This window comes from Xenopus laevis, chromosome 5S (genome assembly GCF_017654675.1).
Source record: "Xenopus laevis strain J_2021 chromosome 5S, Xenopus_laevis_v10.1, whole genome shotgun sequence".
Taxonomy (NCBI): Eukaryota; Metazoa; Chordata; class Amphibia; order Anura; family Pipidae; genus Xenopus; species Xenopus laevis.
In genome coordinates this window covers 88,178,856-88,193,178 of record NC_054380.1, presented here as the reverse complement: position 1 = coordinate 88,193,178, position 14,323 = coordinate 88,178,856, and the positions used below count along the sequence as shown (strand labels likewise).

At 36.0% G+C, this 14,323-nt stretch overlaps 1 protein-coding gene across 3 annotated transcripts in view; it reads right to left on the bottom strand.

Annotated features, from left to right (window-relative positions):
* The window catches only part of dis3l2.S (DIS3-like exonuclease 2), a 203,490-nt gene that overhangs the window by 72,434 nt on the left and 116,733 nt on the right, over positions 1-14,323 (bottom strand). For all 3 annotated transcript variants that reach the window (XM_018265604.2, XM_018265606.2, XM_018265603.2), the window contains 2 exons: positions 3,985-4,097; positions 1,719-1,826 (listed from right to left, as the gene is read on the bottom strand). In XM_018265604.2, the coding sequence (XP_018121093.1) occupies positions 1,719-1,826; positions 3,985-4,097 (221 nt within the window). The remainder of the gene's footprint in view (positions 1-1,718; positions 1,827-3,984; positions 4,098-14,323) is intronic.

The window sequence follows — 14,323 nt, the reverse complement described above, 5'->3', positions numbered from 1 at the left end:
AAAAAAGGCAGTACTTTTTAGCACACTTTTCTGATATAGTTTCTTAAAAACTGCCCAGCATCATCTCTAGAACCACCCGTTTCCTTCACTTGTTCTCCTGGATTGTTAGAGAAGCTTCAGATTTTCCCCTAATATGTAAAGTTCTCTTGTGTCCCTATTACCAGCTATTAGATTAATGTCTAGCACTTTAATTGTGCTTCATCTACTGTGTATAACATGGCATCACCACTTTCAGCATGTTCTTAAAGTATGCTTGACATGGGAATAAGAAGGTGACCAATGACAGTAAAGGTAGATCAGTGAAGTCATCAGCCTGGTAGCTTTTCTTTCAGTGCCTACTCACAGGTTTAGACTTGACAATATCCATTTTATTATAACTTTTTTTTACTTCAAATAGTATACAGATGGTTGATGACAAGTGGTATACACCCAATGCCAGCCCTTTTAATCCACATTTCACTTTTTTTAAATTCTCTACACTGCCCACCAATTTGTACTCCTAATTGACTTGCCACAAGATATACTGTAAGTCATCTGCAAAAAGCCAACCATACTCCACTTTAAGCTGTATAATGCAGATTGGTTGCTATGGGTTACTGTAATTGAAAAATCAAAGTACCTTTAATTACAAAACTCCATGGAGTTTAGGAAAATTAAATAAACCATGGGCTCATGCAACCCAGCAGCTATGGAATGTGCTGTCTTCAAGTACAATTTTATTCCATTTCCACTGCCCTGGTTTATGAGATATTCTGCATTGGCCAACTGGTTATGTTTCTATTGTTGAATTCTAGGTTTTTTTGTGAATTCTTGCCTTTGCTTCAACACAATAAAAATGATTCTACTCTCGTTAAAAACATATTAGATAGATAGATGATATTTACTGGAAATGTACTTACACTAAATTTTTTATCAAGAGGGCAAATATTCAATAGCCCTTAAAAGACGTTGGACAGAGTATCAAGCCACTTTTTTCTGGGATTTGAAAATTTTCATCTTTCGATTTTGACTTTCCAGCTAGAAAATGCTTCAGGCTGTGGACACAATAAACTTTTCACTTTGAATGTATTTGCCTGGTGGAAGATTGCCTTCATTGAGTACCTGCTCCAAAAGTTTTTTTTGGTTTGTCCGCTCCCCGTGCTGAGGGCAGTGCACCTGGGCCTCTTCCCTTATGTGGTGAGTTATCAATTTCTACTTGCAGACCCTAAACTACAGATTTATTATAGAAAATGCTTCATTACCATTCTCAAGTAAAAAAAAAAAAAAGTTTCATCACCACTCTCTTGAGTAAACAAAACAAAAACACACACACACAGATCTAGACAACTATTCCCATAGAGGAAGAGTTTAAATAATCTGCTACATGTTCCTACATAAATATCATATCTCATTGTGAATTCATTCTCGGTATTAATCTGACTAATATTTTGCTTATATTTTCCTAGAATCTTAAATGACAAAAGCATTCTCAAATATGAAAGAATGTTCTCATAATTTCTGGGGCTCAATGTGAAGATAGTTGGCTCTGTAGAAGTGACAGGTTTGTCTCACCTGAAGCAAACTTTTATTTACAGTTAACAGAAACCCACCATTCTAAAGGATTCCTTGCAATGGTAAAATTCTTGGATTACAGATTTGATATTTCTTTGCTGACAGACTTCAGTATTCTAGTATATTTATAGCAAGGCAGAAAGCATATGGTTTTTATCTGTGCCCACCTTGCCTTGTGGTGTGATTTTCCATATGACTGAAAATGTTAGTCTGTCAGTCATTGGATTCAGACTGCACAGTTCCTCACACAGAAGTCTGGGTAGCATTGGGATTACCTAAAAGGAAACAAACAAGCAAGACAATGAGCAAAGATCTGCTAAACACCAATAAGGGATATTTAATATAATAAAAAATACCAAACAGAAGACTTGACTAAGGGCAAGTCAGTAGGGAGGCCAATCAGAAAACAAGTACATTAGAAGATGACTGCCTAGTGTCAAAGTGTAAATATACACACAAATTGTGTGTTTTAAACAGAATACCTCAAATATACTGCAGTAAATTGTTTATCCTGTGTATAGCCCAATTTATAATATTGTTTTAAGTGATATGCCCTAACAGATATTTTAGTTCTTAAATATATTTGGTGGTCAAATAGATTTGATATTAGAGGTTCCTTAGCTATTGAAATAAGCAATGGTTGGAGAATGATTTCTAACTAAAAGACATTGCATCTAGTACAAACTAAGTACAGGAAAATATACAGAACCTTGCTACACAACAAACTGTTCTCATATACCGTAAATCGGTCCTGTGTATAAATGTCAAGTGGTCTTGTGCACAAAATCTAGGAGTTGTCTAAAGTAAGGAACAATAAATGAATGTTCATTAAGTCTGCAGGATAAGAAATAGATAAGCGATTTCCCCAGTAATACAGATTTTTCCTGCTCAGCAACTTGTTTCACAGTGATCAGATTCAATTCATCTACTTGTTATTCTGCTACGTGAAAATGTGCATGTTTTTGGGTGGAGAGGACTTGATCATGCAAAATAACATGTCACAGTTAACGCAGCCTTAAGAGAAAAATGGGTGTTTGAGATTTATTGGAAAAAAATTCCATTAAGGCTGCCAGACTAACTTTCGATATCAAATGTAAAAATCATACTTGTTTTCTTGTATAAACCAGGCAGGCTAGGTTTAGAGGTCTGGCATACTACAAGCGACAAGTAAGGCTTAAACAATCAAGAAACTCATGAGAAAAATGTAGCTCTATTGTATATGATGAAGATAGTTCAGTGGTGTATGTGTTCCACTAGTATTAATATATAAATGTACAAAATATAAATCATAGTATTTAAACTATCAGAGAGCCCAAGAGTCACCTGATAAAGGGGCTGACATGTATCAATGATTTTTGTTTCATGTGTGGCGTGACATCGGTGTCTCCATAACTGACCTAATGCTTCTCATAGATTGTGGGAATGGAGCACATTGCTGAACACAGAAATAATTGGGCCTATTTTCATTAAAGTGGACCTGTCACCTACACATAAAAAGCTGTATAACAAAACTTGTTTGCAAATTAAACATGGAACCCAAATAGTATTTTTTATTAAAGCACCCATGCCTGTTATAAAGGTGTTTAAATATCTGAGCTGTCAATCAAATATTACCTGCCCCGTCTCTATGCCTTAGGCATAGAGGTGGGGCAGTCAATTACTTTCACTTTCCATTCATCACTTCCTAGATGTCACTGCCCTCCTCACACTCTCTAATTGTGTAGGGCAATGTGTATGGGTATTAGGTCCCTCATTCGGGCGCATACACAAAATTTTGGGGTGATACACAACTTGTCTTAATAATAGTGTCCACAAAATGGCTCCTGCCTGTGTGCTGTGAATGTGTAATTCCAAGACTGAAGGAAACAAAATAATAAATAATAAATGTCGTTTTGGTAAGTTTTATTTTGCTCAACCAAAAATATGAAAAATAGGTCCCCTTTAAATCTGTAGTTACAGACTCACAAGTAAATATTCAATGCTGTAAAGCATAATATGAGATGCACATGCATTTTAAAACGGTGTGTATGTATCCTAGAGATTCCATGGATATGATATTTAGCGAAGACTGAATAATTACATATATACTGTGAATCTTTACATGTGTTCTGTCCTAGGAGTTTATACTTGCAATGTGGAGAGAACATAGCATTTAGCAAACTGCTAAAATGCTTATAGCGTCATTTCCCAGGAAGCAAAAGGCACCTGCAGAGTTTCTTCATATAGAAAATTAATCTACCAGAATAAGCAACTGACCGCTACAGCAAATTCTGTACAAATTAGAAATGCACTTTGGTTTTTCAGCTTTAAAATCATAACGGCAGTGACTCACAAATGTTGGAGAAAATGAGCCATCATTCAAATCTGCCAACATCATTCAAATTGCAAACATATATTATAGAAGGAAATCTGTTTTTAGCAGAAAGATAGTACCTTCTGTACAAGATAAACGCTTGTGGCTCTCTCGCTAGCCATACAGTCCAGAGCATTTCCTTCTGCAACAAAATAGCTCACATCTGCAATATGAACTCCTACTTCAAAATTACCTGTAATGAGAAATAAGAAATGTTACTACAAAATCTAATTTAAATATCTCAACAAGCTAAAAAACATAAACCTAGGAGATTTTGATGTACAGTTTGAACACTAGCTGGCCATAGCAGATTTTATTTCTTGTGCGATGAACATCAGATAGTGATTGTTCCTTTTATGCAATAATCTAAAACTAACCATATAGATTTAAATTGTAGGATTTACGTAAGAAACACAGCAAATCAGAAGATTTTCTGGCTATTAATTGATGGACAGCAATTGTACGAAAGTCACATCCCAGAAATAGTAGTGACAGTCACCCATGGATTTTGTCAGATAGGCAGTTCATGCAAAGATATTTTTTATTGTTATCTCGCAAAAAAATTCTAACCTGTCTGATTGAATAAACGACCAATTGTCATGGTACAAAAACTTTCTGGACGTCCACAGTCAGAAAATTATAAGAAAACTTCATTTCATACAACTATATCTGTGCATCTATGACCAGCTTAAGAGCTGTGTTTTCTAAGTCAATGTATATCTGATGGCATGTGCTTGTCATTGATCACTGAAGTGAAAAGCAACAGATATTTGCCACTCATTGTTACAGGAGGCTGTTCAGATAGTGACAGGAGTTCTTCAACTGGTGGAAATAGGTATATAGAGGAAAATGCCTGGTGTTATTTTGAGTATTTATCAGCTTTTTCCATGAAAACAAGTTCAGCTGATGAAAATAAGGGCTTATTTAAAGAATATTTAATTTCAAAACTGAGTGCTCTATCTGCAGCAAGTGTTGGTTCCCTTTGGAATAAACTGGATCATTTCCTAACCTGGAGAAAAAGTCCTATTGCAGCTGATTTTTATCGAAAACGACTTTTTCCATTTAATTTGGATGTCTTCAAGTTTTCCAAACCTGTTAAAAAAGTGTTATTACCACGGTTTCTAAACCATGTTTCTATTGATTGTATCTGCAAACCTTAAGAAAACAGCAAGCATCGTTGGTGTAACTTGTACTGCATATTTTACCTTACACTATTGGTTCTGTACACATGACGAATAAATATATCAAGAATAAGTCAATAATGCAGTATTAGATAACAGAAATGTGACCTCCTTATTTTATACAGCTTTCAGAAGTATGAATCTACCTTAAGACTGTATAAATTTGATACTGCTTGTGTCATAATTCTATTTTGCAAAGAAATGTATGCACAGAAATACAGGGTGGGCTAAAGAAAGAGGAGAATGAGGAAAAAGAGGAAAGAAAGAAGAAGTATCCTTATCAGTACACATTGGCACGTATTATTATTATTGTGCCAAGGCCTATCAGCAACAGTTTACTACATTACCATGCACTGTCTGTAATGACAAATTGTTTCATGATATCTTGTCATTAACATACATAAACATACCAGACAAAAATCCTTGCTTTACATATATGCACTTTTAACCTTTTCCTTACTATGAAGCACATCTCTCTCTTTGCAGCAGTGAACTTGTTAGCTGGTGTCAGCATTACTCAGAATCCTAATTTAATAAACCTGGTGTTATCCGCCTGAACTTTCTGAGCTGGGTTAGACAACCGACAAACTGAGAACGATCTCATGACATGAGATAACAGCCACAGGCAGCCAATCCAAACAAACTGCAAGGATCAGGATATCCCCCTGTGGTGGGGAGCCTTTAGCAGACCCCTGAGATCCCATGGCCTTTAATAAAAGCCCCAAGTAAATATTTAGTTACATATATTTACATAATATGAGCAGTAAGAACTCAGGATGGGATGGCCAACGCCTGAAAAAAAATTCAAACTCACACTTTGACAGGGAAGACAAGAGCTTAAAGAGATACTGCCACCAGAAATTAAACTCTTTTTTTACATCTATCATAATATTACCTTTGTAAGTAACTTATAACTTTATCATAAAGTATTTTCACAAGGCTTTTACATTAACTGTCTGATGCCCCATGTTCCTGTATGAGGGGGCTGCCATATTTGTGCACCAGGAGTCCGTTAGCATTAGAATCTCTAACTGACAGGCTGAAATGGGACAGTCAGGTTGGCAAAACAGTCAGGTTAACAATAACTTAGATTAACAAACCTCTCAGCAAAAAACGATTAACATGACCTATAGGTAATTTTTAATGTAAATTCATATTTTAAAAAGTCGTTTTTTTAGTGTCAGTATCACTTTAACTGTTACTGCAGCAGGAAAGAAGACCCATTACCTATAGGTTAACATTGATATGTTTATGTATTTTTACAGTTTTACTTAGATTTAAACCTTGATGCAGGATTAAAAATCCCAGAGTTTCTGCAGTTTAGCAACTTCCACATATTTGCTTGTTTTGTGGTTTGCACTTGGCAGAAAATGCTTAATTCTATACAACATAACAGCAGGGCTACTTTCTATTGTATCAGTTATTGGTTGTTTATGTCTGTAAATCTGTATGCCCAATGTAAACACCTGTATAATGTGCAGGAACAGATCAGCTCCTATAGTAACAGAGAAACCAGGAACCAATATAATGTAGTATGATCATTCATTTGTAATTAGCGCCCAATGCCACAGAAAAAGTTTACTAGATGTGAAATTCCCCTTTAAATCATAAGCCAATCTATGGCTATAAAGACATTTGTATTAAGTGCAGTAGCCTCCACCCTTCAGCAGAAGTGCCTACTTACAGACCAATGGTTTACATTGTTGCCTGTAGTAATCAATCAATTCCTTGCTGTTTCATGCACCCACAAATTCTATTAAAAACAAAAACATCCAATAGTGTAATACCGTATTCAAATTCTTAAAAATTATATTGCACTCGCGTTCGTTTGCTTGAGATCAGCCACATATACTTATATAAACTCACAGAGTACCATCCAAAGGAGGATTTTGCCCAAGTTTATGTTCCCCTGTGGTTCTCCCTGTGATCAGTGTGATGTTTTTAACATTACTGACTATACTAAATGGTATTAGGTACTAGTGGGTGTTTTATGTTTTAAATGGAATTTGCGGGTGCATAGAACAGCGAGGAATCAATTGCTTGATTACTACAGGCAGCATTGTAGACCATTGATCTGTAAGTAGGCACTTCTGCTGAAGGGTGGAGGCTACTGCACTGAATACAGATGTCTTTATATCCATAGATTAGTTTATCGTTTAAAGGGGAATTACACCTCTAGTAAAAGCTGTTGGATACATTATTACGATAAGATCCTAAACTCCAGAATTCATTATGGGTTAAACACTAATATGGGTAAAACATCCAGTCTAGTAACCCCTTAGAAACTACTACATCCCTGTGTCATTATTTTGAACTCTCTCAGCAAATGTTTACAGGTTACTAGGAAATACTGGACCAGAACAAGCCTTACACAATTCCCATAGCACCTGCATTACATTGGATTACATAAGAATGCAATCATTACAAGTAAGGCTTTCTAATAAGTACATGACTCTGAAAAACACTTATCTGGGAACTAATATTTCTCTCAAATGTGAACTATAAGCAGTCTGCTAAGAAATTTGCAATATGCTTATTTATGTGCTTATTTGACAGAATGTCTGCTATTCACCCAATACCAAATTTGGCAAAAATCCTGGGCTTTAGCCAAAATGTAGATATGTAGCATCTCCAGTTCTAGATAATCAGTAAATGCACACATGTAAAATATATTTGTGACAGAAAAAGCCCCAGTCAAAGAAAATTACACGGTTAACTGGATAGATCATCAACCTCAATAAAGTCATAAATCAATGAACATTTATTTTTCTAAGAATGGAGAGTGCATGATGACCATTTTCTGAATGCATCATGCATGAGAGCACACAGGCTACTCTATGTACCATTATAATTTTTCATATATATATATATATATATATATATATATTTATATTTCAATATAATTATACAAATATATACTGTATTCTATAGCGCGTCAATTCTGGAGGGAGAGAAACTTAAGGTGAGTATTGTTTAAAAAATAATTTAAATTGAAGATACAGCATTCAATTCAGAATTCAGCTGAATCCATGCCCTTTTGGCACGATTCAAAACCTTAGGAAAACTGAATCCAAACCAAATTTATAATGGACTCGGCCTAAGTTTCCATTGACTTTTAAAGGAGAATTCCTCTAACAAAATTTGTGGGGATTTTTAAAGAAAAAGCTGTGCATTTCAAAGCACGCATAAGACAACAATAAGGACATTTTGGGCAGATTTAATAAAGGGCAAAGCGCTAGCGTTACCGCCCGCAGGGACTTCACCTATTTACTAATGAGCGCAGGTGTCACTTCACCAGCGAAGTAGATAAACGTTAGCTTTGCACTCTATCACCAGGCGAATTTCGCTCTGGCGAATGGACGTAACTCCGCAAATTCACTAAGATGCGGATGCGCCAGACTTGCCTTCGCCAGCTCAGACCAGGTGAAGTGTATAGGAGTGCATAGATCTTCCTCAATTTTTAGTGAAAACTTTTTATAAGTCCCAAAAAACGCAAGCGTCTTTTCCTTTTTTCATAGTGATATCCTGCAAAAGTCAGTAAAAATTTTTTTGGGTAACCGGGTTCCCCCATAAATTTTATGGCACATAAACTATATAGTTGGCACGTGTGTAGGGCATTATAACAATTCTAATTTCTTTATTAAGGTTCCCTGGACTTGTGTAATATAATGTATTTGCTGCAACATATACGTCCATTCAACTTTATAATTTCCCGTCACATGCAAATTTGTCAATGCTAGTGCATCTTCGCTTTGATTGCTGAAGTAACACTTTCAAAAATTCACCAGTGTCAGAGCCCTGGACTCAACTTCACATTTTAGTAAACTAGCGTTGTCTGAGCGAATTTTCGCCTGGTGAAGTTTTGCAATGCCTGCTTAGTAAATTTACCCCATGGTCTAAGGTTAATGGCACACAGCATGACCCAATCAGTCTATGCTTTCCATAGGGACCCATAGGATATATGTTTCATAATGTGGAGATTTTCCAGTAATATGTCTCCGATAACAACCTCCTACTAACTAGACTAATCTTCTTTGGGGACTGGGTGAGTATAGCAATTACCTCTCCAGCATTTCTTCATACATCTTTCTATTGAGATGCTTCACATAAAATGTGGCTCTACAATGTTAGCCCTGAATTATATGTTTGTTAGCAAAAAGCTCTTGTATTCATTATAATACAATGCAAGTTTAAATCCTGAATACCTTAGGCTTTTAGAGCAAACCCTGGTTCTAAACGGCTCAGGCACATGGGTGAGTGTACATACAGAAAAACAGCAAGTAGCTGGTTCAAGTCAGTTGGGATCTATACCCACAAGATCGTATGTAAACATTGGACACAGATAAAACATTTTGTGTGATCAACTTTATGTGCCTTGAGCATTTGCATGTAGCCCTATGGGAACAATCACCATAAAGGAGAATCAGATCAGTAAGCTCCTGCATCCCTATCCAATGCATTGGAATACAAGAAGAAATAGCTGCTTGACAAGTAGGACCAGCTGTGTGTAAATTAGATTTCACAGGTTCCTATAAAGAAAGCCACCAGATTACTACCCCTTACCAAACTTATTTGTAACCAGTTAATGTCCAGATGTAGCATTATAATGGTTCTTAACACAAGCTGTACAAATAACTTATCTGAAAAACACACTCCGAGACTACCAATATCATACATTGTGGGCATGTCTAAGTCCATGGTCAAAAATGGGAGAGTTGGAATAAACCAAGTACAAGGAACTGATCTTATTCTACATATCCACAATAGTAATAAAACAAATGGTTTACTTATTAAATAAGGAAAAACAACTTTTTTTTAGATCTGTATCTTACATCATGTCTCACTCTGCTCAGCTCAGATAAGATCAGAACAGAGTCTATATGTAATGAAAACCCAGTTAAGTTGGCATAGAATGCCATTGCTGGGCCCAAAGGTCTGAATGTTAACATAATTAATGCAGCATTTTACATGTAGCTATGACCAATATAACCCTTTCTTTTTTACATAGGTATATACTGGCAAGAATATTTTCACTTTCAACTTTATATTAAAGGGGTTGTTCACGTTCCAAACACTTTTATTGGTCCAATTGTCCTCAGATTGTTATTCAAAAATACTTTTTTTCAGTTGCTATCCTTGTTTTTTTTTAGTTTTTCCCAAAATTTAAGTTGAAAGTTTAATGTTCCTGTAACTGGTGTTTCAGTCTGGCAGCTCAGTGATCAAGGAGCAGATTCGGAACTGATACAATCTGTGGAATATTAGCAACTATTGTATCAATTCTAACAGCTGCCTTTAATACAACACAGGGATTTAAAGATAAGAAATTTATCAACTAATGTATCAATTTGGAACAGTTACAGAGTTGGTGACCCTCTCCCCACCAAGCTGCTTTAGAAAGACATAAGAAGGTGAAAAATTTAACTTTTTACACTTCAATATTAAAAAAAAAACAAATAGAAAGTCATTGAAAAAAAATTAAAACTATTTGAAACCAATAGAATTGAAAAAAAGTGTTGGAAGGTTAACAACCCTTTTAAGGTGAAGACACATGGAGCTACCTGTACAGAAGCTACTTGTCATAGCTAAAAAAAAAATAGAACAATGCCGATGCAGAGCTGGAGTATTTAGACTGCCATGTCTGGGCTTAATATGCTGATTTTCTGTAATATTTATACTGGTGCATCTAGGGTTAATATGCTCGTTATACGTTTTACTTGGGGGCTATATTGGCATGTCTGGTGGTTAAGATGCTCACTAACCAATTTGTTTATTAATTATACTAGCTTAAAAAGGGGGCACACCTGTTACATCTTTGCCCAGGGTTCACCAAGGTCTTAAAAAAACCCTGTTTAGGGTTGACATCCCTTTTAACATTTTTAATTATTTCAGGGGCTGCAGGAAGTAATAGAGCAAGCCAATGCCCAAGGATAATAAAGGCAACGTTTAAAAGGGGCTTTAGTCTTATCTAGCAGCAGCTGCAGACTGCATGGAAAGAGCACCTATTACACATTTGAATATGCCAGAGCATTTGCAGCAATGTTTGCAAGGCATACTTATTGTCTGATGCCATAAACAGATTTTCTAAAAGGATAACAGGAGCATTTTTAAATTGATGTTGTGGAGCCACTGCTCTGTTTCAAGGTAACTTTACTGAAGGTGTCAAGAATCTTCTTGAATAAAGACTTAAGTAAGATAATTATAGATTATAGATCAGAAGATGGCACAACATGACGAGTGTTTGTTACCTCTGCATTCAAAACCAACATGAGGTGCTTAAAACGCCTTCACTGTGAAAGCCAGGTAAATGACACCAACTCCAGACTATGAGGCCATTTATTTTCTGGCAACTGTCAGGACTTGCTGTCAACATTGCCAATAATGTTAACAAGAGCAGGTAACAATGTCTAAACAACTAATATTGTTGATTTTCAATAAATATGAATATTATGCACACAATACTGTAAGGCTGGCTGTCAAAACACAAGTCAAGGGGGGGAAGTGGTGCTGTGAACAAAAAATGGCAGCAGCAAAGTGAGTGACTGTATCTGATAACTGCAAAATGAGTCATTGATGAAAAAATGTGGCATTTTAGGAAAGCATAATGAAATCTATTATTGGGCAGTAAATGGTTAAAGATATTTTTCCTGCTGCTTTAACATTTTGAATAATTTGAACGGCAGCATAACTTCCTTCTTAACAGACAATATAAACTTCCTAGTATTCAAAACAATTATGAAGAATTTTACAATATATATTGTAAAATATATATATATCAACTTGTGCCAGCCGCACTCCAATCGGGAATCTTTCAATCAAATCTGGGTGCTGGATCCAAAGTGTTGCATATAATCTTAATGAAAAGATCCGCACTCCATTATGTGCAAAATTCAAAGTTCTTTTATTGTGTACATAAATCCATTTATGTACACAATAAAAGAACTTTGAATTTTGCACATAATGGAGTGCGGATCTTTTCATTAAGATTATATATATATATATATATATATATATATATATATATATATATATATATATATATATATATATATATATATATATATATATATATATATATATATATATATTGTTCAATATCTTGTGAGAATGCAATAATCAAGGGAAGAAGATACTCCCCTGTAACAGAGTTTGTATTCAAGTTGCTTGTATGTACATGCTAAACCTGGGCCACAATTAGAAGGCAAGATTTCCATTTCCCAGAATGGTTTACGCTACTTCTGAAGAATGTCAACATAACACAGTTTTGGAAATGTCCTAAATGATATCATAAAACCCCAGGTGGCCACATCCTTACTGCCAAGGAGGGGATATAGATAATAGACAACTGTTTTCATGTACTTTAACCCTGTAAACACCGTTGCATATATTTCAGAGCATTAAAAGAAGAGAGTTTAGGGACAGAAAGCATGCCTGGCTTGGAGCCAGATCATGCTATGGCTGCTGTGCGATGTAATGGCACTGGCATCTCTTTGTATTGAAAGCAGGCATCTGGGTGCAGCGTCTTAAGCAATGACATCAGTACAGAATTGACTGAATACAAGGCATCCGAAGCAGATGGAGAAAGAACTTAAAAGAAATAGCTTTGCAGACTCCAATGCTGACTTTGCTTTTTCCCCCATGCTGGTAGCCTGGCAGCTTATCCAGCTAACCCTGCATTTGGCTAATGCATAAGCTTTTGACTCCAGGTCAGTCTCTACTGTACAGCTGTTTATCCCTGGTGCACGAAATTCCAACATTCTGAAAAAAAATTATGCTTAGGAATAGTAACATAAAGAGTGGGTGAAAGAACTACACACAAACTGTTAAAGGGACACTAAACCTCAGTTTACTTGTTTAACGTTCACACAATTTCACTTCACAAAAAGTGAGGTTTCAATTTCTTAAATCTATAAAATGAGAAACAACTCAATAATAAGCTCTAGCACTAGCAATCTAGGTTTATATTGTCACTTAACTGAAGGCAACAAAGTTGTGCTATGAGACACTATCAGCCCAAGATTGTTGCCCTAAAAGTGGCAGTGTTTTAAGGCAGAAATCAAAGGATGAGGGAGACTTGTACTTCACAAGAACATTAATAAAAAGCTACCCACAGAGACACCCTCAAACAGGATGAAATGTTTGCCATTTGGACATGGCTAGCTGAAAGTATCTGGTAATGGAACACACCAAGCTTTGCTGTCCACTATGTTTGCTTAGCACAATTTAGCAGAAAATGCCAAAGGCACAGTGTCCCTTCAATGTAATTTTTTTTTTTAATTAGTTTTTTTTTTTATTGAAGTCTCGTCACAGATTTAAATGTACATTCATACATTGATGTCATCATTGTTACAAGTTGAACACTTATTAAATAATAATAAAAGCATTTTGAGTAAAGCCTGCTTTGTTTGCGTGTTCTCAGATAATATGAACATATTATAGCAAACTTGGTAGTGGCGGTCACATTTATAAATTTGCCACTATTTCTGTCTAGGTGACCATGAGAGACATCTTCTATTTTCCAATCCTAATAAGTATTAACAAAACAACAACATAAAATAAAACATTTAGGTCAGTTATGCTCATTACTCGCCCTTGTTAAAGGGACATTTATAAGTCTTCCTTTGTCTACGTATGTGTCCGTGAGTCCTGGGAGGCAGCCAGTACATCCATCTTATTTAGGTCATTATTGTTAGAAGTACCTTGGAGGCTTTTTAGGTCATACCACGTGGTTCTGTAAAATGTAGAAACGGTCAGTTTTCTTATGTCAGGGGGGAGACTTAGGATATAAGTGGTCCATATGTCAAAAAAGTTGCTAGTATGGGATATTTTGTTTAGGTATGCTTCCAGCCAGTCCATGTGGAACAGGAAATGCAATTTATTTTTCACTAGATGGAGGGTGAGTTGGGTGACAACCATTCCTGTAATATAGCTTTTCTAGTAGCTGCGGCTAACCGTTCTGCTGGAGCTTTATTGGCCCTGGTAATTTGTTGGGGCTTCCTTGAGTTTACTAAATAGAGCCCATTCGATGTTAGGCTGGAACTGTTGTTTGGTCAGAGAATGCCAATATTCATATACCTCCAAACCAGAGGGTTTTGATTATTGGACATGACCACATGCTACGAATTAGGGAGGCATCAGCTGCTGAGCATCTCAAACACAATGGGCTGGTCAGCAATCCCATTTTGAACCTTCTTAGTGGGGTCAGGAAGGATTGGTGTAGTATTTGCAGGGTCATGATCTG